At 49.7% G+C, this 20,792-nt stretch overlaps 3 protein-coding genes across 3 annotated transcripts; 2 read left to right on the top strand and 1 right to left on the bottom strand.

Annotated features, from left to right (window-relative positions):
* Window positions 1-1,432: 1,432 nt before the first annotated feature.
* TTC9C (tetratricopeptide repeat domain 9C) lies at window positions 1,433-7,106 on the top strand (the record flags this gene model as incomplete). The annotated part of the gene is made up of 3 exons (XM_084256000.1): window positions 1,433-1,670; window positions 5,342-5,524; window positions 7,012-7,106. The coding sequence occupies 3 exons, from the start codon at window positions 1,433-1,435 to the stop codon at window positions 7,104-7,106; spliced, it is 516 nt and encodes a 171-aa protein (XP_084112126.1).
* Window positions 7,107-12,587: 5,481 nt separating this feature from the next.
* On the bottom strand, window positions 12,588-14,194 carry ZBTB3 (zinc finger and BTB domain containing 3; the record flags this gene model as incomplete). The annotated part of the gene is given in 2 exon segments (XM_084253654.1): window positions 12,588-12,628; window positions 12,631-14,194. Coding segments are annotated over 2 exon segments (1,554 nt in total). The 5' UTR covers window positions 14,144-14,194.
* A 3,286-nt stretch (window positions 14,195-17,480) lies between these two features.
* On the top strand, window positions 17,481-20,621 carry POLR2G (RNA polymerase II subunit G; the record flags this gene model as incomplete). The annotated part of the gene is made up of 8 exons (XM_084237659.1): window positions 17,481-17,492; window positions 17,624-17,733; window positions 18,722-18,881; window positions 19,632-19,682; window positions 19,786-19,851; window positions 19,954-20,025; window positions 20,213-20,246; window positions 20,467-20,621. 8 exons carry the CDS (start codon window positions 17,481-17,483, stop codon window positions 20,478-20,480), a joined length of 519 nt encoding a protein of 172 aa, XP_084093785.1. The 3' UTR covers window positions 20,481-20,621.
* Window positions 20,622-20,792: the final 171 nt, after the last annotated feature.

Below are 20,792 nucleotides of genomic sequence, written 5' to 3'. Positions count from 1 at the left end.
GGCGGGGAGTCGCTTCCCCTCCTGCCCCCTCGGCTTCCCTGCCGCGGCGGGCGCGCGCCGAGGACGACAGACGCCCCGCCCCCGGCCGCCCGCCCCCGCTCAGCCGCTGGCCAATCGCCACCGGCGGCTCCACTGCGCAGCCGCACGGGGGCCGCGGACGGTCGGGACTGGCTGGGGCTCAAGTGCCTCGTAGCAGGAGGCGCGGGCGCGCCCGTCCCCCCGCGTCGGCCGCCTGAGGCTCCGCGCACGCGCCCCGCCCCCCACCGCCACCCTTCCCGGCGGACTTCCCGCCGCGCCGGCTCGGGGCTTACGCTCGTCAGCCTGCCCTGCCGCCTACACGCGCAGCTGCTTGTTGAGAACTAAAAAAATAGTCGGGAGGGCAGCTGGCGCACCACGAGAGCCCACTAGCCATTGCTTTACTGGTTAGTAAACAAAAGGGCGCCCCGAAACCAAGGGGTACCGCCACCCCGGCCGGGTCCTCTGACCTCGATCTCTCAACTTCTACCCAGCAACAGACGCCCCGACCTCCCCCTTCTCGCTCCTATTGGCCAACTTGAATCGACAGCTGCAGCTCTGATTGGTCACCCGCGGTCGCCCGGAATTTTCCAATTGGCAGAACTGCCGGGGATTTTTTTTTTCCGGGTTGGTCCGCTGGGAGGCGGGGGGGGCGGGGCCGTTTCTGCGGGATTACTTTTCCGGGGGCTGCTCTGATTGGGCGGCGTGGCGCAATGCGCGCGGCGCGTTAGACGGCAAACTGTCGGGGACGCGCCGGGCCTCTCGCGCGCTCTCCCGGAAACCCCGGGCCGGGGGGACTTCCGGCGGGGCCCGGGCGAGGGCGCGGGGCTGGCGCAGCCTGTGGGCTGCTCTGCGACTGCCTGGGCCTCGCCTCCCGGCGTGCGGCCCCCGAGCCGCCCTCCCCTCGGCTCCCGGCCCCGGGCAAAAGCGTCAACAAATGCTCGTTGAATAAATGCAACTAAAGGGCCGGCGTGGAGGCCAAAGCCCTCTAGACTCCCTCGGCGGGCGTGCCCGCCCACCCCCTTCCACTTCCAGGTCGGGGAGGTGTGTCCAGGGAGAGGAGGAAGCAAACTCCGCCGGCGCTCGCCCGCCGGCCGCGAGCCCTGAGCAGGCAGGCCCCGTTCACGTTCCGGGAGTCCCCAGCCCGGCAGCGCCTCTTTAGGAAATCACCCAGTCTTGGCTGTGCCCCGCCTTCATTCGCTCCCTGATTAGCTCCCTGCACTTGTAGAGATTGGAAAACACTGCAGAGAGGAAAGGGCTGTCAGAAGCAACAAGGCTCACTCCCCGCGGGGCCTCCCGGAGAAGGGTCATTTCTTGTCTTCTTACATCGGCTGCCAAAATCAGTTAATTTGCTCCCATCCCAGAGCTTCAGTTGTTTCACTCCCGGTTCTGCAAGCACACTGGGCGACTAGGAGTTATGGAGAAGCGCCTGCAGGAGGCTCAGCTGTACAAGGAGAAAGGGAACCAGCGTTACCGGGAAGGGAAGTACCGAGATGCTGTGAGTAGGTACCATCGAGCTCTGCTTCAGCTGCGAGGGCTGGATCCAAGTCTTCCCTCCCCGATACCTAATCTAGGACCTCAGGGCCCGGCTCTCACACCCGAACAAGAAAACATACTGCACACCACCCAGACAGACTGCTACAACAATCTAGCTGGTAAGAACAGGGTGAAGGGGTGGGTAGAGTATCGAGGTAGGCACATGAAAACCTCTGCACACAGGAAAAAACACTGGCGTGTTTTTCTGCTATCATCTGGTTATTCTGTTATGCGCTGCAATATAGTTCTAACCTACAGGGCTCCTGTTGAGTTCCATAGAGCTCACCTGGAGAATAGGTTAGCTACAACTTCTCGAGCCAGGTCCCCAGAGATTCCCATTTAATGGAGCCTGAGGCGGAGCCTGCCAATTTGCATTTCTAACTGGCGATACTGATAGCCTTAAGAATTACGCATGTCGCACTCTATAGAGAACTTATGTTCGAGATGGTTAGGAGTAATTTTCCACTTTGCAATGGTTGTAATTTTCTTTTTTTTAAAGAAAAAATTTATTTATTTATACAAGAACTGGGGTACAGGCCAGATGCGCTGGAGGGTGAGAGAATTCACCAGAGACAGAGCAGGGAACAGAACGGGCAGATTGATGAAATACACTGCTGAAGGGAGCAGTGGGCAAGACAGGAGAGATCTGCTCACCATGTGGGTTGCTCCGAAGCCAGGGGGTTCTAACTGGGGCTGCAGAGGCTGCGGACAGCTTCACAGCGCAGCGCTCAACCGCCTGCACCACTAGGGAGGCCCTGTAATTTTCTTTTTTACTACAATGGTCTGATTTGGTGAAAATCTTTCCTACTGTTGTGTGTCCAGTGCTACTCTTGGACACAAATAACAATAATAGTAATTGTAGTTGCTAATATTTCAGTTCATTCAGTTCAAGGATGATTTATTGAGTATACCAAGGACACAGCTGTATAATAAAACAAAGATCCCTGCTTTTGAAACATGTTCAAGTAAAGGACAATTAACAAAAGTGGCATGTATAATATATAAGAAGGGGATAAACACTGTGGAAAGGAATAGAGCAGAAAATGGGGATAGCAAGTGCCACAGGCACAGGATGTTAACTTTTAAAGAGAGTGATCACAGAGGGCTCATCAAAGTAACATGAAATGCCACTGACGGTGTTTTAAGCCCTTTACACATATTACCTGTTTAAATGTCACAGCAGTCCTTTGAGGTGGGTTTTTTTTTTTAATGCATATGAGAACTGGGGTGTAGGCCAGAGGTGTGGGGGGCGTGAGGATTCACCAGAGACGGAATGGGGAGCAGAACAGGTGGATCTGCTGAAATACACTGCTGAGGGGAGGAACAGTCCAACAGGAGAGGTCTGCTGCGCCATGTGGGTCAGCTCCCTGGCCAGGGATTGAACTTGTACTGCAGTGGCTGCAGATAGCTTCACAGTGCTGAGGCTTCAACCCCTGCTCCACTAGGGAGTCCCCCTTTAAGGTGGGTTTAAGGAAGCAAACAGCTAGACAGTGGTGGAGCTAAAATTAAACCTGGCTAGTGTTAACAATGGGACTTACGTTCTTTTTGCAGAATGCTGTACATTGCATCTTAGAGACTAGAATACCTGTTAGGGAATTGACCAGAAATTGACTCATTTCCATCAAGGAAATGATATGTTTGGGAGACTGGGTAATTGTAAGTAGCTTGGGGCCTCCCCGGTGGCGCAGCAGTTGAGCACTGGGTTGCGAAGCTGCCTGCGTCCTCTGTGCTGCCGGTTCCATCCCCGGCTGCTCCCAGGCCACTGGAGAAGGGTCCCACATGGCGCGCAGACCTCTCCTGCCGCCCGCTGCTCCCGTCAGCAGTGTACTTCGGTCCTTCTGCCTGCTCTGCTCCCCGCTCTGGCTCTGGTGAATTCTCTCACCCTCCCGCGCTTCTAACTGTACCCAGTGCATGTATAGACAAAACAAGCAAACAAATAAAATAAATAAATAAATAAACATGCCTCTATAAAAAAAAAAAAAGAATTAAAAAAAAAAGATTAAAAAAAAAAATTGTAAGTAGCTTGACTCTCAGGGGTCTTGAAGGTAGGGGCCGTGACTTAGCCATCGGCTTGTGCGCCTGGTAGATGATCCATGAAGACTCACATAATTAACAGTTTTCATTTAGTGAGTGCCTATAACATGTTGGGCAGTTTATTTCTATTTTCTCATCTTCACTAACATTCTGCAAGGTAGTTAATGATGATCCTCATTTTTACAGATGAGTCAGATCATGTCCTGCCTGAAACACTCTTGGGGCATCTCATGACATTTAGGAAATAATCCAAACTCTGATCCTCACCTGCAGGACCTGACTCCTCCATATATGGAAGTCACAAAACACATTCCCCCCTCCATCTTCTCAGGTTCTCTTCTCTTAGAAGCCCTGTCCTCAGAACTCCCCTTGTCATTCAGATCTTGGCACAAAAGTCACTTTCTTAGAGACACCTTCTGTAACCAAGCAGCACTCTGACCTCATTCACTCTCTGCACAGTTCTAGATTCCTCAAAGCAATTTAAAATATGTTATCTGTTTATTGTGTAATCCTCTGACTTGGGTGCTAGGATAAAAGCCATATTCACTCATCAACGTGTCTGTCTTGTTCTTATCCCCTGTTCCTAGCTCTACCTAGCACACAGTCAACGCTATGTAACTAGTTGTCAAATGAATGAATAAAGCTACAGTGATGGATTAGTTGACGCCTGGGAAAATAACTAAATATAATCCAGATGATCACCAGGTGGGAGATGTCATTTGGGGATGAAGACAGGGACCCAGACCCTTTAAGGTCCTCATCACCCTGATTGTCCATCTGTCAGCACCATGGTTTAATAGTACCGAGTTTAATTCTCACAACTATGAAATAGGGACTGCATTGTCCTTAACTATAGAAAGACTCAAACGTTGCCTCTTAAACCGATTTGTTGTTTGAGGTTCCATTAAATCATCCAAGGGAACAGTGAAATCATATATTGTCATTGAGTGCAATGATTTTGGAGTTAGAGAGTCTTTGGTTCAAATTTCTTAGTCACTCCATCTAAAAGCTGTGGGATTTTTTTTTTTTAAAGATTTATTTATTTATACAAGCACTGGGTATAGTCAGAAGTGCAGGCGGGGAGCAGAGCAGGCAGAGGGACCGAAGTACACTGCTGAGGGGAGCAGCGGGTGGCAGGAGAGGTCTGCGCGCCATGTGGGACCCTCCTCCGGTGGCCGGGGATCGAGCTGGGGATCGAGCTAGCGCTGCAGAGGCTGCGGGCAGCTTCGCAACCCAGCGCTCAACCGCTGCGCCACCGGGGAGGCCCTAAAAGTTGTGGGATCTTGAGCAAGTTACTTGACCTCTCCCAAGCCTTGATTTCTTCATTAAATGCAGATAGTAACACTGGTATTACAGTGTAGAGGAGAATATTAAAGGAGCACAGAGCATGGTGCTGGCTGTTGCATTGCACAGTCATGGCAACCTTTGTTATTAACAAAGCTGTGAACAACTGCGGTAAAATGAGAGATTCAGGCAGAGAACCTGGGGGAGAAGAGACACAAAGGAGAAGATGCAAGTCAATGTTAAAGTCATACAGCTGCACCTAATCCGGCACTGGGTATGCAGTGTGAAGGTGTGTAAAGATTGTATTCACTCCTGCCTCCCCAGTGCCTGGAAGAATGTCAGGTACGGGGCAGATGCTTACATTTTGTGGGATGATGTTGATGTCCATGTGTTCGGGACTGCCTTGAGCTAGCCTGTGGAACTAATGTACTGTGGTCCCTTCCCTCTTCTCTCCTTTCACTGGCCCCACTAGCTTGTCTCCTTCAGATGGAGCCTGTAAACTACGAACGTGTGAAAGAATATAGCCAGAAAGTCCTGGAACGACAGCCTGATAATGCCAAGGCCTTGTACCGGGCTGGGGTGGCCTTTTTCCATCTGCAGGACTATGACCAGGCACGGCACTACCTCCTGGCTGCTGTCAGTAGGCAGCCGAAAGGTGAGAGAAGGGGAGTGAAGCAGCGAGGGCAGACAAGGTTGTCCTGCAAAGGTGGTATCTGTGAAAGGTTTTCTTTTATTTTCCAATTCTTTGACGTTTTTGATTCACTTGCTTCAAAATTCATAAAAGGGGTACAATGAATTGGCCTTCTACTCTTATAGTCTTGTCTCCACAGGAAAGCAATGTTATATGTCCTCCAGAAATATTTATGCTTCAACTGTCAGATATAGAATCTCCCATCCTCCCTGCAAGAAATTTTAATGCATTGTTTTTCAAGGTAACCAAAATAGAATTTGGATTCCAATGAATAAATTTGATAATCCTCATTTCTGTCAGTTCTCCAGCTGAGATCTGGCCTTTGCTTTAACTATCATTTTATCCTTCAGCTCAGCTATCCCCAGGTATGACCTAGAAAGAGGGCAGGCCTACTGTGAAAAAATTGGAGAAGCAGCACCTTGTTTCCAAGGCAAAAGGGACTTTGTGAGACAGATGACAGACCCCTTCCTGTGTTGGGGGTTCACCACTAAACATTTGCTTCCCCCCCTTTTTTTATTCTGGTTTAGAGCAGTTACTAGATGCTACAAACAAAGGGCCCCAACTATATAACAGCGCAGTAAAATCGCACTAGATGAATGGGAAAACCACTGTGAACTCATAAAGATAGAAAATCTGAGCCATTCATTCCTGTTTATTACCTTTAAGCACACAGATTAGCTGCCACCCACATCTAGCATGTCTAGAGGCGCTGCTGTGACAATAATTGCTTCTTCAAACCCCCTTTCGTTATAAAATTAGCAATCAGCCCAGCAATGTAAAGAGATTAAAAAAATTCAAACTGATAGTAATTCATGAATTTACTATTGCATAGACTAGTAGTGACATATTCAGATAATAGAATTTTTCTTTTGAAAGATTGTATTTATTTATGCATACAAGAACCTGGGTCTAGGCCAGAGATGCGGGGTCGGGGGTGGGGGCGATGAGGAGGGAAGAGAGGGAGCAGAACAGGCAGATATACTGAAGTACACTGCTGAGGGGAGCAGTGGGGAGACAGGAGAGGTCTGCTGCACCATGTGGGTCAGCTTCCCTGCCAGGGATTGAACTCTTGCCACAGTGGCTGGTGAGAGCTTGATGCACTGATACTTTAACCCCTGAGCCACCAGGGAGACCCCTAGAATTTTTTTTAAAGAGAGGGTGCCCTGTTCCTAGAGGTCCTGCCATACCAGATCAATGCGTGGAGTGAACAGAGCAAGCTCCTATCCCATCTCCCTGCTCCAAAAGTCCATTTACTATATTGTCCTCAGATAGAGGACGTATCCGATACCAAACTAGTAAGAACAGACCCTCCCCTTGATCTTAGCCAAAAAGCCGACCAAGTGATATTGAAAGATTTTTTTTTAATGGAAGTGTATTAACAAACCTTTCCTACCCTGAGCTAAGATTATTATCCACGCTGTCTCTAATTGCCTTCTTTGTCCTCTTCTAAGATGCCAATGTCCGGCGGTACCTCCAGCTAACACAGTCGGAACTCAGCAGCTACCACCAGAAAGAGAAGCAGCTCTACCTGGGCATGTTTGGTTAACAAAGAAGAAAGATGCTTCTTCAGTTGAACTTAGGGGAACCATTAAAGACTCATCAAGGGGCGCCTCAGTAAGAGAAATTAGCCCATCTCTGACCTGAGTGGACTTCTGTTTTGTTTTGTTTCCAGTTCTGTCCAAAATCTTTACCTCTGGCACACTGTGTCTTTTTTTGGTTATCCATCTGTATATTGTGGAGCTCTTAATACCTGGCATCCTGTGGACATTCACCTTGAGAATACAACCAGAAAATCATTCATCAGCTTGAATTGATCAGGATAAAATTCATCATTCTATTCATCAATTCATCATCTATTCATCAGGATAGAATTGATCATATCCATGACACAGGCCTTACTGGTGGATGAGTTAGATGTATTTGTGTGCAGGGAAAGAGGCTAGCAGAGGGTGAGAGAGTAAGGCTAGACAGAAAGGAGTTTCTCCATTGGTTTACTCAGATACCCAAAGACACCATTACACAGGCCACCAGCCAGGAAATATTTTTTGTGAAACCAGACAACTATAATTTGGATGGACATACCTTAAAAGAAAAGATTTTAAATCAGCTATTTTTTGATTAAATTAATTCCTTGCTCCTAATATTCTACCTACAATCAGATTTTTTTCTCTTACAAAGTACCTGGATCCTACTCTTTCCCTGGGTGACTTTTCCTTGCTGTTGTTCATACTCAGATCATTAAGATACTATACTTCTTTATTTTTTCATTAAATTCTTCTATTGTAAAACCTCAGGAATCAAGCATTTAAGTTTTCATTTAGTCCTCATGCCAAAAACACCCAAGTAAACATTTTAATTTTGTAATAGGTTGCATATCTATGGTATGCTTCTTTCTCTAAAAGACATAGGAAAGACAGATTTCAGGTTGCTAGAAATAATACCATCTGTAACTTTACCTGTTTCAAGAGCTTAGTTGCTTACAGAGGAGGGAAACAAGAATTCTCCTTCCTTAGTGCCTTCCAAACACCTGACAGAACTTTCTGGAAGCTGTATTGGGCCTAGATAGAGGTCGCAGGTCTCATGCAGCTAGGGTTCTGTAGGAGGCTCCATCAACCAGGAGTTCCTTTCTTGTTCTGTTAACTGTGGTGAATAACATACGCATTCAGCAGCGTGGACAAAGGTATGGAGCGCCGCCCCTCCTCGCAGCAGGGGAGACAGAAGCATGTCATCAGCCGTCACACAACCACAGAACTATTTCAAAACAAAAGCACCACTGTAGCCTTGCCACTCGTGCTAGAGGCTCCTCTTTACCTTCCCTCTTCCAGTGATGTAGGCCCCTCTTTGTGTCTCCCTGTACCCATCAATAACACAGCTACCCACTTACTGCAAGAGGTTTTCTACCAAATAATCTTAGGAAGACAAGGACAGAACTAACAAAGTATACAATACTGTATTTCTCTTCTGAGCAGCTTAAGTTGCAAAGCCTAGCTGGTTAACAAATTTTGTCAAGGTTTTGTTTATTTGAGCTGGCTTTTATTTTCTGGTTTTGTCTTCTATTTTGTTTTTCTTTCCCGATGATTCAGTGTTACAGTGAGCTTTCTTGTGCATCAATGAGGAAAAAAATAAAGTTGATATTTGATGACATATTTGAGAAATTACTGCATTAATCCTTGTAGTGCACTGTAAAGAGAAAAGTGGGCAGGGTTCCACTCAAGGCCACTTCCTAATGCAGAGGTTATGAACAGGAAAGTGGACAGAGGCAAGCAGTGTGAAGTGGGTCTGGAGGAGGCTGGCGGCCCCCATCCTGAATAATCAGCTGGGGTGTACCTGAAGCTCTACTCACTATTCAGTTGGTGGGGAGGGCGCTGCTTACCCTGCCTTCACTCCATGGTTTCCATGCTGGATTTGAGGGTTTGATGGAAGGAAAAGCATTTATGGTGGATGTGAAGGTTCATACTTAGGCACATAATGGACAGTTTAAAACAGTTTCTGGGGGAGAGGGCCTCCCTGGCTGCGCAAGGTGTTAAGTCTCAGCACTATTAAGCTATCGGCAGCCACTGCAGCACAAGTTCGATCCTGGCCAGACCTCTCCTGTCTCACCCAGTGCTCCCCTCAGCAGTGTATTTCAGTAGATCCGCCTGTTCGGCTCTCCACTCTCTCTGGTGAATCCTCTCCCCCCTCAGCAGCTTTGGCCTACATCTCAGTTCTTGTAAACGTAAATAAATCTTTAAAAAATAAGTTTCCCCAGCTTATACCCATTACCTTTACAATATTGCCAAAACTGCATAGTACCTATACTATTTAGTCTATATATATTTAAATATTTATTATTAAGGAATTTGGGACAGAGGAGCATGTTAAATGATTCTGTGGGGAAGTAATCAGCAAACTCCAGACTAAAATCCTAAGATGGATGACCCCATTTCTTCAGTAAGTAACTTTCAGGGAAAAAGAGAGGGTAACATATGGATTAAGAGAGACTTAAAGAGGCCTCCCTGGTAGGTAGGGGTTAAGTCTCAGTGCTATCACTGCTAAACCTGAGATTGATTCCCCGCCAGGAGCTGACCTACATGGTGCAACAGACCTCTCCTTGTCTGGCCTGCTGCTCCCCTTAGCAGTGTATTTCAATAGGTCTGCCTGTACTGCTCCCATCTCTGGTGAATCCTCTCACCCCCTGCACCTCTGATCTGCACCCCAGTTTTATGCATAAATAGATAAATCTTTAGGGCCTCCCTGGTGGTGCAAGGGGTTAAGATGCAACCTATGATGCTATCTGTGGCTGCTGCAGCACAAGTTTGATCCCCGGTCGGGGAGCGACCCACATGGCGCAGCAGACCTCTCCTATCTTGCCCGCCCGCTGCTTCCCTCAGCAGTGTATTTCAGTCAATCTGCCTGTTCTATTCCCCACTCTGTCTCCGGTGAATCCTCTCCCCCCCCCACCCACCCCCCACATCTCTGGACTGTACCCCAGTTGTTGCAATGCATAAATAAACAAATCTTTAAGAAAATAAACATAAATCTTAAAAAAAAAATGGAAACCTAAACTAGAAATCTCTAAAGCTGGAGAACAAAGGATGGTTTTCGAGGCCTCCCTAGTGGCGCAAGGGATTGGGACACAACCTCTGGGACTGTCTGCAGCCACTGCAGCACAAGTTTGATCCCCGGCTGGCCAGGGAGCAATCCACATGGCGCAGCAGACCTTTTCTGACTCGCCTGCTGCTGATTTGCCCACTGCTCCCCTCAGCAGTGTACTTCGGTCAATCTGCCTGTTCTGTTCCCCACTCGGTGTCTGGTGAATTCTCTCACCCTCTGTACCTCTGGCCTGTACCCCAGCTCTTGTATGCATAAATAAATAATTTTTTTTTTTAAAGAAAAGGATGGTTTTCTGAAAACATTAAGATTATAGCTTACAAGCAAATTCTCAGTCTATGAAATTTTTATAGGTTGGGGTCTGCTCCATGACTCCACTAAAAGGGGCAGATTTTGGTTTGAAGCATAGACAGGGCTGTGCAAGACTGGAGTAGATTTTCTTTTGGGATAGTGAGTTCCCTTTCAAGCAGAGGTTTGACAGCAACTGGCAAAGGGATCCAGTGTAGACTGTGGTCCCCTGAATCCATGGATGGGACCATGAGGAGCAATGGAAACTAGAGGGATTCTCTATTACCCCACCTCCTAGGACTGGCATAAACTCTCCTTAGCATCCAGCAGGTTAAGTGAGGCGGCTCTGGCCTTTATTGTGCTGGTTGCTGCTTTAAACATCTTGCAAACTCCTGACTGCCACCTCCAGTGAAGAACACACTTCCTGCTGGCAACTGAAAGCAAATGTCTGCTCTTCAAGGAGAACTTCACTAAGTAGCAAACCTTCTTTATTCAAGTATTGCACTTGGCCCAGACTGTACTAATGGTTACCATGTTCCCCAGACTGTCTGGAGAAATAATACACATTATATATGCAAAATACACAAGTATTTATTAAGCCTTGCTTAACATTCTGAAGCAACCAATTTCTTTTTCTGCTTTTTTAAAAATTGATATGCAATTCACATACCTTAAAATGCACCCTTTTAAAGGCCACAGATTCTTATAGGCTACTGATATTAATTCTAGGAAGACAGGTAAGGAGCTTTCTTTGGCCAAATCTTTGAAGTTCAGCTCTAGCTGCTTCCCATAACAAAAGCAGGAGCTGGCTAATAAGCGTTCACCAGGCTGAATTTGATAGACAAATTCAAAAAGAAGAAATTCAGAAAATGTACTGATTTTCACCTCCCAGGAAGATTCTGAGCCAGAGAAGGCTTTGTAGGGAGACTTCCAGCTCCCACTCCAGCACCCCTCTCCACCACCAGCTGGGCCAGACCCTTCTCTAACATCCTGAAAACTCTTTTCCCCTCATCTCACATCAACACGCCAAATACCCATGTCTCTGCTTCTCTTCTGTCAACACCATCCTGTGACCTCAGATGAGGAATCTGCTTTCTAAGCTGTTCACACATTTTTCAAGTGAGGGAGTTGGACTAGATGAACTGTAAGATTGTCTCATCTGGAGTTTGTTGCTTTAGTTTTCCCAAGCACCCCATTTCCGTTCTGGAGGCCCTCAACCTCCCTGAACAGATCTACTGCCACGGAGCTTAAGGGCTTTCTGCCTTTCAGTTTCTCCTCTTGTTGGACCTCAATTCATATTTATGACTTGTAAGCAAAAGTTGCAAGTATCTGCCAGTGAAATAATCAACACAAAGGTCCTAGAAGTAAGGGGATAAGAGAGCAAAGCCAAACACTCCAAAGGACAAAAAACAACTTCCAGTTCTCTGTTAATGATCTTCAATTATCAAATCAGCACAGCATCATGCCTGGCGTTTGAAGCCACCAACTAACCATCCTTTAAATCTCAGCTGTGAGCTTGAAAAAGTTAACTTTGATTTTTGAGCCTCAGATTTCCTTCTCTGTGGGGAAAAAAGAAGATGGGGGGGCTAATACTGCCTAGCGGTGTTGAGGATTCAATGAATATATTAAGTTGCTAATACAGCCCAGTACAAAGGAGCTTGGCTACCACAATAAACCATAATTGTGTAAGATTCCCTAACTGGTGAAAGTTTCCGAAGTCTGTATTGCTTTTGCCTACCTCACTGTTTTCCCTATAAGCGACCTGACTCCCACCCCTACCCCAGGTACCCATGTTAGATTCCTAACCCATCTGGAGGAGAGGGATGAAGAAATCAGGAGGCATGCGGGTTGCGCAAGAAACTAGCCAACACCAGCTCAGTGAGATACTTTCACTCTAGGTTTATGGTCCAGAATGTGCAGTGAGAAACCATTAGAGCAGGAAAATCCCCAGTGCCCCTGGAAAGCACCTGACGCTTTGCCCCATGAAGGTCAGCTATCTGGCTGGGCAAAGAAGAAGGCAGGAGCCTTCAGACTGGGCAGAAGCTTCCTTCTGCCATCCAGCAGGGTAAATGAGATGCTTCTGACCTGCTGTGCAACCTCCTAATGAGGGCAAGAGCAGGCCTAGCATCAGTTCATGCTCCCCTGGATATCAGTTTTTGGGGCCATGTACAAAATCTTTGGGTGGCCCCCACCACCATTATTCTGTTTGTCTGCTGCAGGAGAGCCGGGGAGAGGCTGTGTTCCGGGTAGGGGGCCCGCCTCTGGATCTGGTTTGCTGCGTTTGGCCAGGTCCTCATTGTGGGCCTTGCGGATGTGGCGGTACAGGTCCCCTGACTGCGTGTAGCTGCGCAGGCAGTAGCGGCACTCGTAGGGTCGCTCACGCGTGTGCACTGTGGCGTGTCGCCGGAGAGTGTAAGAGCATGAGAAGGTCTTTCCACATGTCTTGCAAGTGGGAACATCCTCGGTAAAAACTCCAAAGTTTCCCGGGGTTGCTTCATACTCAGAAGGCAAATAAAGTGGTTCATGCAGGGCTGGGGGGGCAGGCAGGGGTGAGGTCACCAGTCCCCGATGATATGACCCTGGACCTGGTAGCAAATGGTAGGGCAGGTGAGGATCAGGAGGCAGGAAGTGGTCACTGGGTCCCACCTCCTCCAGCCCTGCTGCCCTTGGCTCCTCAAAAGTCTCTGGCTGGGATGGCTGTTCAACATACATTGCTGCTCCAGGTGGGAACAATCCCTCAGGCCCCTGCGGCTGTTCCTCTGACAACTCAGTTTCCTCATCAGAAATCACAATAGCCTCCACTTTCACCTGGACCAACTCAGCTTCTGCTGGGGCTGGAGCCTGGGATAGAACCGGGGCTAGGACTGGGGCTGCAGCCAAAGCTGGGGGGTAGAAGCCTTGCAACAGGCCCCCAGGAGCCCTGGGTTCCACTACCCTCAGACCCTCAGGACCCACATCGAGGGAAGCCAGTGGCTCCACTGAAACTGTTGGGAGACCAGAAGGGAAGTAGTTTGCAGGAACAGTCTCTGTGGAGCTACTGGGGCTGGCAAGAGAGACATCAGTCACTGGTGGGGCGCGTACCCGCAGATGCGATGAGTCAACCTCCACACCAGGCTGCGTAGTGTCAGCCCCTCCGGGCATTGGTGGCTCATCTGGAGGACAGACAGTAGGTGAGGGGGCAGCAGGGCCTTTCCAGTCACCCTTGCCCCAGTGGATTGATGTCTCAGCAGATGCCATTGAAGACTGGGGGCCCCGGGACGTGCTGGACAAAAACTCCAAACTAGGAGCCTGTGAATTGCTCTCCTCCTCCTTCTTAGTGCTATCCGCCTCTGCCAGGGCCCGGGCCTGCAGTCGCCGTTTACACACTTTCACAATGTCATTCATGTGCAAGTAGCTGGCAGCTGCCAGCACATCCTCCACAGGGGTATCCCCCCTCAGGACCAGTTGGCCAGCATACATAAAGTCCAGGAGCAGCCCAAAAGCTGGGGCTGTGACAATCTCATTGTGGATACACACCAGATCCTTCTTGTCTAATTCCCGCTCCTTGTAGAAAAGCTGAAAGAATGGGCTGCAAGACGCCAGCACCGCACGGTGGGCCAAGAACTGGGTGCTACCCACCATCACAGTGCAGTCACAAAGGAAACCCTGGGCCCGCTGCTCTCGGAGGCTCTGCAGTAGCTGCTGGCTGTGTTCTGGAAAATCCATAGCAGCCCACGAAGTGAGAGGGACCCTAGAAAGGTCCCCACCTGTGGCTCCCTGAGAAGAAAGGACAGTGGGTTAGGGTAGGTAACCTCCCCAGCAACCTTAACATCAACCCTGAGCCATCACTCGCCACCCCAAAACCTCTGGCAAAACCGTCCTGAACCCAAGACAGCGCCTTAAGTTACTGCAGCTCTATCTCCTAGGTCCCACCAAGTGGGCTCCTTGTAGCCCCGCCCCTCGGTCTAGCCTTGGCAACAGGCCCCGCCCCGTCTCCAAAATCCCCGCCCCGGAAGTCCCGCCCCCTGACCAGCCTCCGCTTCCTCGATGCCCACCCGGTAGCTTCCAGCAGCCCCTCCAACTTAGAGCCTCTCTCGCTCCCAGATCTTCCCGGGTGATGCCTCTATGCCCCACGCCAGGAATTCCCTGAGCCTCGTCCTCTCGCATTCCAAGGGCTAAGAAGTCTTAGGGCGGGAACTAGCAGAGAAAGCTGATCCCTCTCCCACCACCGAGCAGCAACCAGGCGACTCCGCCCCTTCCCACCTTCTCGGGTTTGATTGGCCCAAGTTTGCCTTCTCCCATCAGGGATTGGTCCACTATCCACTAACCACGCCCCCGCCCTGAGCGGTGTCTCCAAGTGGGTGCTCGCTACAGCCATTCAGGCAGTTAGGCACCCCATTGGTTGGCGTTCCTGTCCCCAATTTTTTTCCCTCCTCGTCCCGCCTCCTTGGCCTCAGAGCCCTCTGGATTGGCTGAGCTCCTCCATCGCCCCGAGGCGGCTGGAGGGCGGGGACCTGGCGCCGGGCCCTGCCGGCCGGTGCTCTCGGGACCCCGCGCCAAGTCCGCCGGCCCGGACAGGACGTCGCCACTGTTCGCGGGGGTGCAGGAGAAGGAGAACCAACAAACTGGTGTGGTACCCGAGAGGCCCGGTCCTAGACCCGGCTCTGCCGCGGCCGCGAACGACAGCCGTCCCCGGCAGGGCGCTCCCTCCCCAGCCCGGCACCTTCTCTCCCAAGCGGGGTCCGGGCCGAAAGGGGCGCAGAGAATTGGCAGCTGCGCGAGAGCGTTCGTAGAGTCTCGAGCCTGAGATCTGCAATCGATTTCTGTGTCTGGAGCGCTCAGGGCAGGCGCCGGTCGAAAGGGAGGGAGTGGGGTCGGGCCCTCCCTGTGCCAGGATAGGCCAGTAGAAGAAATCTTTGAGAGCCCCCCGACAACCAGAGGAGAGGAATGTGAGTTGGGAGTACATGATCTTGCCTCCTCTCTGTCCCGGGCAAGGTGTTGACAGGCTTAACAGAGTAGTGACTAGATGGTCTGTTATCCCCCTGTTCACCCACCACACGGAGTATCTCCAGTGCTGTTCTGCAGCCAAGCTCTCCAGTCAGACCTAACCAGAGTTCAAGACAGCCCGCCCGTGAGAGAGAAGCAGACGACACTGATCTCAGTTTGAGACCCCTCCTCTTCAAGCTATTCTTCCAAGACATACAATATTTATGGTATAAGAAGTAAAACTTCTTATACCATAACATAAAAAGCACTTACATGTTTTATGAAAAGGATCTATATTTGCCAAAACAAAAATTACAAAACAAACATTGCATTTCCCCAAATTTCTTAAATGTCTTAATAGAAAACTGCTGGATCCTCCCATGTTTCTGTTGTTAAGAAGAAATACATCGTTATGCTATATACACTGTTATGATTATATGAAGAAAATCTAGTCTCACTCTGATGGGTAGGCATGGAATTTCATTGGTCGTGAAGTTTGAAAGCTTCTCTAAGTATAATAAGTGTAATGGGAAGCCAAGGGTGGGATTTAAGCAGAGTGGGTGGTGAGGTGCTGTTTTGATATTATTGTCCCTATTCTGTGGAGCAGGGACTTCTGGGATCAAAGTGGAGCAGGGGGGCCTCCCTGGTGGTGCAAAGGGTTAAGCACAGCATTGTGAAGCTATCTGGAGCCTCTGCAGCAAGAGTTCTATCCCCAGCCAGCCAGGGAGCTACCCACATGACACAGCTGACCTCTCCTGCCCCACCCCCTGCTCAGGAGTGTATCTGAGTAGATCCGCCTGTCCTGCTCCCCACTCTGTCTCTGGTGAATCCTCTCACCACCACCCCCAATGCATCTCTGGCCTAGACCCCAGTTCTTGTATGCATAAATAAATAAAAATATATCTTTAAAAGTAGTGTTATCAAAGTTGTTTCATCTATATCTTTATCTTAGTTTTAAAATATAATCCATTTAATTGTAAATGAAAATAATTAAATTTTTAAGTGTCTGTGTTTAACAACAAACTGACTTGCAAAGTGATGGAAATATTAACTGGCTTTTGTAGCTGCCTCCAGCTCACCATCCCTAAGGGCAGCACGTAAGGTTGCCTTGGTGGGAGGCTGGTGTGGTAAAGTGGAGGCAGGGGGAATCAGGGATGTTGAAGTCCACTCATCTGCTTCCTTACCTGGTCTTGGGCAGAAAGTGTCCCCACAGGGTCTGAATGGCTGACTGATGGCCCCTGCTGTCCTAGAAGATGGGAAGACTCCATGGGATTTGGAGTATGACAGCTGCAAGGAAGCATGAGGTCTCCATCCTTGCTGTGGGGTAGACCAGGCTCTTTTACTTTTAATGTACCCAAAGTGCTCTGGACCACAGGGAATTTCTCAAGGCTGCTTGGACCACCCTGACGCTAGAACCATGAAATGAACAAAACCAGATCTGGGGATCTGGGGTGAGGGAAGGTGGGCAGTGGGCACATGACATGCTGTGTGCCAGTTCCCCAAGCAACCATTAAGTGAAGTTACTGCATGTACGATGGTGTAAATAAAACGCTCTAGAAGAGTGCATTCACTCAGGAGTGAATCCCTCAAGGGATTCACTGTAATCCCTTGGGATTACAAGGGACGCTGTAATCCCTCAAGGATTTAAGCTTATTGAAAAGTCAGTAAATAAAAGCGTGGATCTGTTCTCTTGTATTTTTGTTAAATGGCTTAAAAATTCTTTGTCCTAAAAAAAGAAAAGTTACTTACTATGCTTAGCAAGTGGCTGCAGCCGTTAAATATTTACTGGATGAATACACCCTACTAAAGAGTTTTATTTATGCCGCCTTTCATTCACTGCCCTCACTTAAAGGTAGTTAATGAGCACCTACCTATTCTAGCCCAGCACTTTCCTTTCTGAGTTGGGCCGAGTCCCAGAGCGGGCGAGACTTTGTAGAATTCGAATCCCGCTCACAACAGCGACCCAATCCGGTCCCGGCCGGAAGCAAGGCTGTCGAGGCGGCGTGCGTTTCCGGTGGCGCGGTGAGGCAGCCGCCGCCTGGGGTTTTAACTGCCGCTCTCCAGCCTCCAGGCGAAGATGTTCTACCATGTGAGCGGGGTGCGGGGAGGCGGCCGGGGCGCGGTGGGCTGGAGGCGCGAGGCGGGGCTCCCGGGCGCGGGGCCGCTTCCTGCCTCACGGCCCCCCGCGCCTTGCCTGATCCCCATCCCACTTCCCGGCAGATCTCCCTGGAGCACGAGATCCTGCTGCACCCGCGCTACTTTGGCCCCAACCTGCTCAACACAGTGAAGCAGAAGCTCTTCACCGAGGTGGAGGGGACCTGCACGGGCAAGTGAGTGCCGCCTGCCACCCCCTCCAACCCGTCCTCCCGCGCCAAGATCTTGTCGCCTACCCGGAGAACCCTCTCACCTGGGCGCCCCGGGCAGTCAGTTGCTGCTTTGGTGTTTCCGCCCCTCTAGTCACATTGGTCACTCATTTACTCACAGACAGACCCGAGGTTGGTCCTGGGCACAGTGCAGTGAACAAGATTCTGAGGCCAGCCTTCAGGGACCACAGAGGTCCCTTGTGGGTCTGTTCTTTTTTCTTTTTTTTTTTTGGTAAAGATTTATTTATTTATGCATACGAGATCAGGGGTACAGGCCAGTGGTGCGAGGGGTGAGAGGATTCAGCAGAGACAGAGTGGGGAACAGAACAGGCAGACTGACTGAAACACACTGCTGAGGGGAGCAGCGGGCAAGACAGGAGAGGTCTGCTGCGCCATGTAGGTTGCTCCTGGGCTGGCCGGTGAGCAAACCCGGGCTGCAGAGGCCATGGACCGCCCCACAGTGGGGTGCTTAGCCCCTTGTGCCACCAGGGAGGCCCTCTTTTTCTTTTTAAAGATTTATTTATGCATACAAGAGCTGGGGTGCAGGTAAGAGATGTGGTAGATGAGAGGATTCACCAGAGACTGAGTGGGGAACAGTACAGGCAGTTGTACTGAAATACACTGCTGAGGGGAGCAGTGGGCGAGACAGGAGAGGTCTGCTGCGCCATGTGAGTTGGCTCCCTGGCTGGCGGGGAATGGAACTCATGCTGCAGAGGCTGTGGATTGCTTCATAGTGCAGTGCTTAACCACTTGCGCCACCAGGGAGGTCCCTAAAGATTAAACTGTCTTGGGCACTTACCATGAAGTTAGAGTGGTGACTGGCCTTATACTGATAAGTCCTGTCTTCTCTTGGTCATTAGCTCTTGATCTCTCCTTCCCTTTTGTGCTGCCACCCAACTCCCAGGTGTGGTGACACTTGTTGCAGATATCTTTCTCTTTTTCACCATCCTTGCAGGTATGGCTTCGTAATTGCTGTTACCACTATTGACAACATCGGTGCTGGTGTGATCCAACCAGGCCGAGGATTTGTCCTTTATCCAGTAAAATACAAGGCCATTGTTTTCCGGCCCTTTAAAGGGGAGGTCGTGGATGCTGTAGTCACTCAGGTCAACAAGGTGAGACATAAGAGACTAAAGCAGGAGGTGGTTCCTCAGAAGATGTGGGATGGGTCCCAACTCCACCTGCTAACTCTGTGTCCTTGACCAAATCAATGGCGATCTGGCCTTGCCTCACTCAGCGGCCTTGTAAGAGAGTAGTCTCCACAGACTGAGTATGGATGGGCCAGGCACTGTGCAAAGTATCATGACGGCTGGCTTGCTTTTTATCTTATTTTTTTTAAAAGATTTTATTTATTTATGCACACAAGAGCTGGGGTGTAGGCCAGAAGTAAGGGGAGTAGGTGAGAGGCTTCACCAGAGACAGAGTGGGGAGCAGAACAGATGGATCTACTGAAACACACCGCTGAGGGGAGCAGTGGGCAAGACAGGTCTGCTGCATCATGTGGGTCAGCACCCTGGCCGGGGATCAAACTCAGGCACTGAGGCTACAGCTCGATAGCTTGATAGTGCTGAGACTTAACCTCTGGCTACCGTGGACGCTCTTGCTTTTCAGAGGAGCTAAAGCTTGGAGAAGTCTTCTGGCCAAGGTCTTGTGACCAACAAGCGTTCAAATCCTGGACTGACAAGTCCCAGGCCTGATTCTTGCTTAATTTTAAACAAAAGCTTGGCAAAAAAGAGAAATGAAAACAAAGGCTACATTTCATAGTGGTTTCAGATCATGAAAAATATTATTAAGAATCAGAAAAAGGTGGGAAACAGACTCGGGAGGACAAAAGAAAAAGGCATTGTTACTCATTTTCCTTGTAGGTTGGACTCTTCACAGAAATTGGACCCATGTCCTGCTTCATCTCACGACATGTAAGTGGAGGCATGCTGGGTGTGGCTAAGGAGAGACGCCCACGTGTGACCACCTGTCCAAGCATATGTTTAAAGTGCTGGCCCAATCTCACCTGTCTTTCAGTCCATCCCATCAGAGATGGAGTTTGATCCTAATTCCAACCCACCATGTTACAAGACAATGGATGAGGTGAGTGGGGAGGAAGACACCAGTGAGAGGAGGGGGGAATAGGCCCCTTGAAGGGAGGCTGCTAACCTCTGGGTGTCTGAGTATACGCCCCCTTCTCTCCAGGACATAGTAATTCAGCAGGATGACGAGATTCGCTTGAAGATTGTGGGGACCCGTGTGGACAAGAATGACATTGTGAGTTTCTTGCCTGCTTCCCTGTCAGGCAGAATTGGGAGCTGTTGATTTACCACCCAGAATTCCTGGGGGGCTCTTGCACTTTTGATAGGAAGAGGATGGGTGGGCAGAAGTCCTGGGGCTGGGGGCTGGAGGACAGTTCTAAGCTCACTTTGGCTTCATTTTCTTTTTACCTTCCCTCCTGAAGTTTGCCATCGGCTCCCTCATGGATGATTACTTGGGTGAGTGCCTGATCATACCTGCCAGGGTTGCTGCCTGGAGAAGGGGTGTGAGGGAGGAGTAGGGGGGCTGGATGTGGGAGGTAAGGCCTGAGCCACAGATGGAAGAAACTCATCCTGTCTGTTTGTAAGCTCTAGGACTTGTCCCCTTGGGATGGGAGGCCTGTGGTGATGGCTGCCCTGAGTGCTGCATCTAACTGATGTGCTTTCGCTGTTCTTGCAGGGCTTGTGAGCTGAGCACTGGGTCCTCCCACCACGTTTGTTCCTGATCTAGGAGACACAGCTGTCACACTTTCCACGTTGTCCTGAGGCCACATCTGGCTGCTGTGGGGAAGTCAGGAAGGTGACTTGTCCCAAAAAATAGCTGGTAGTTCTCATGGCAGTTATCCTTGTTTTCTGACTGTTCTAACCATAAAACGCATTGATTGGTTCTGTTGAAGCATCATGTCCTCCTTTCTTTGGTAAGAACCACTCTTTTTATGAAGGTCTTGATGCACAGCTGGCTTTCAGTCCTAGCTCAGCTGTGTCTCCTCATTGCCAGAGTGGCGT

This window comes from Talpa europaea (assembly GCF_964194135.1).
Source record: "Talpa europaea genome assembly, chromosome: 1".
Lineage (NCBI taxonomy): Eukaryota > Metazoa > Chordata > Mammalia > Eulipotyphla > Talpidae > Talpa > Talpa europaea.
This window is presented reverse-complemented; position numbering and strand designations above follow the sequence as displayed.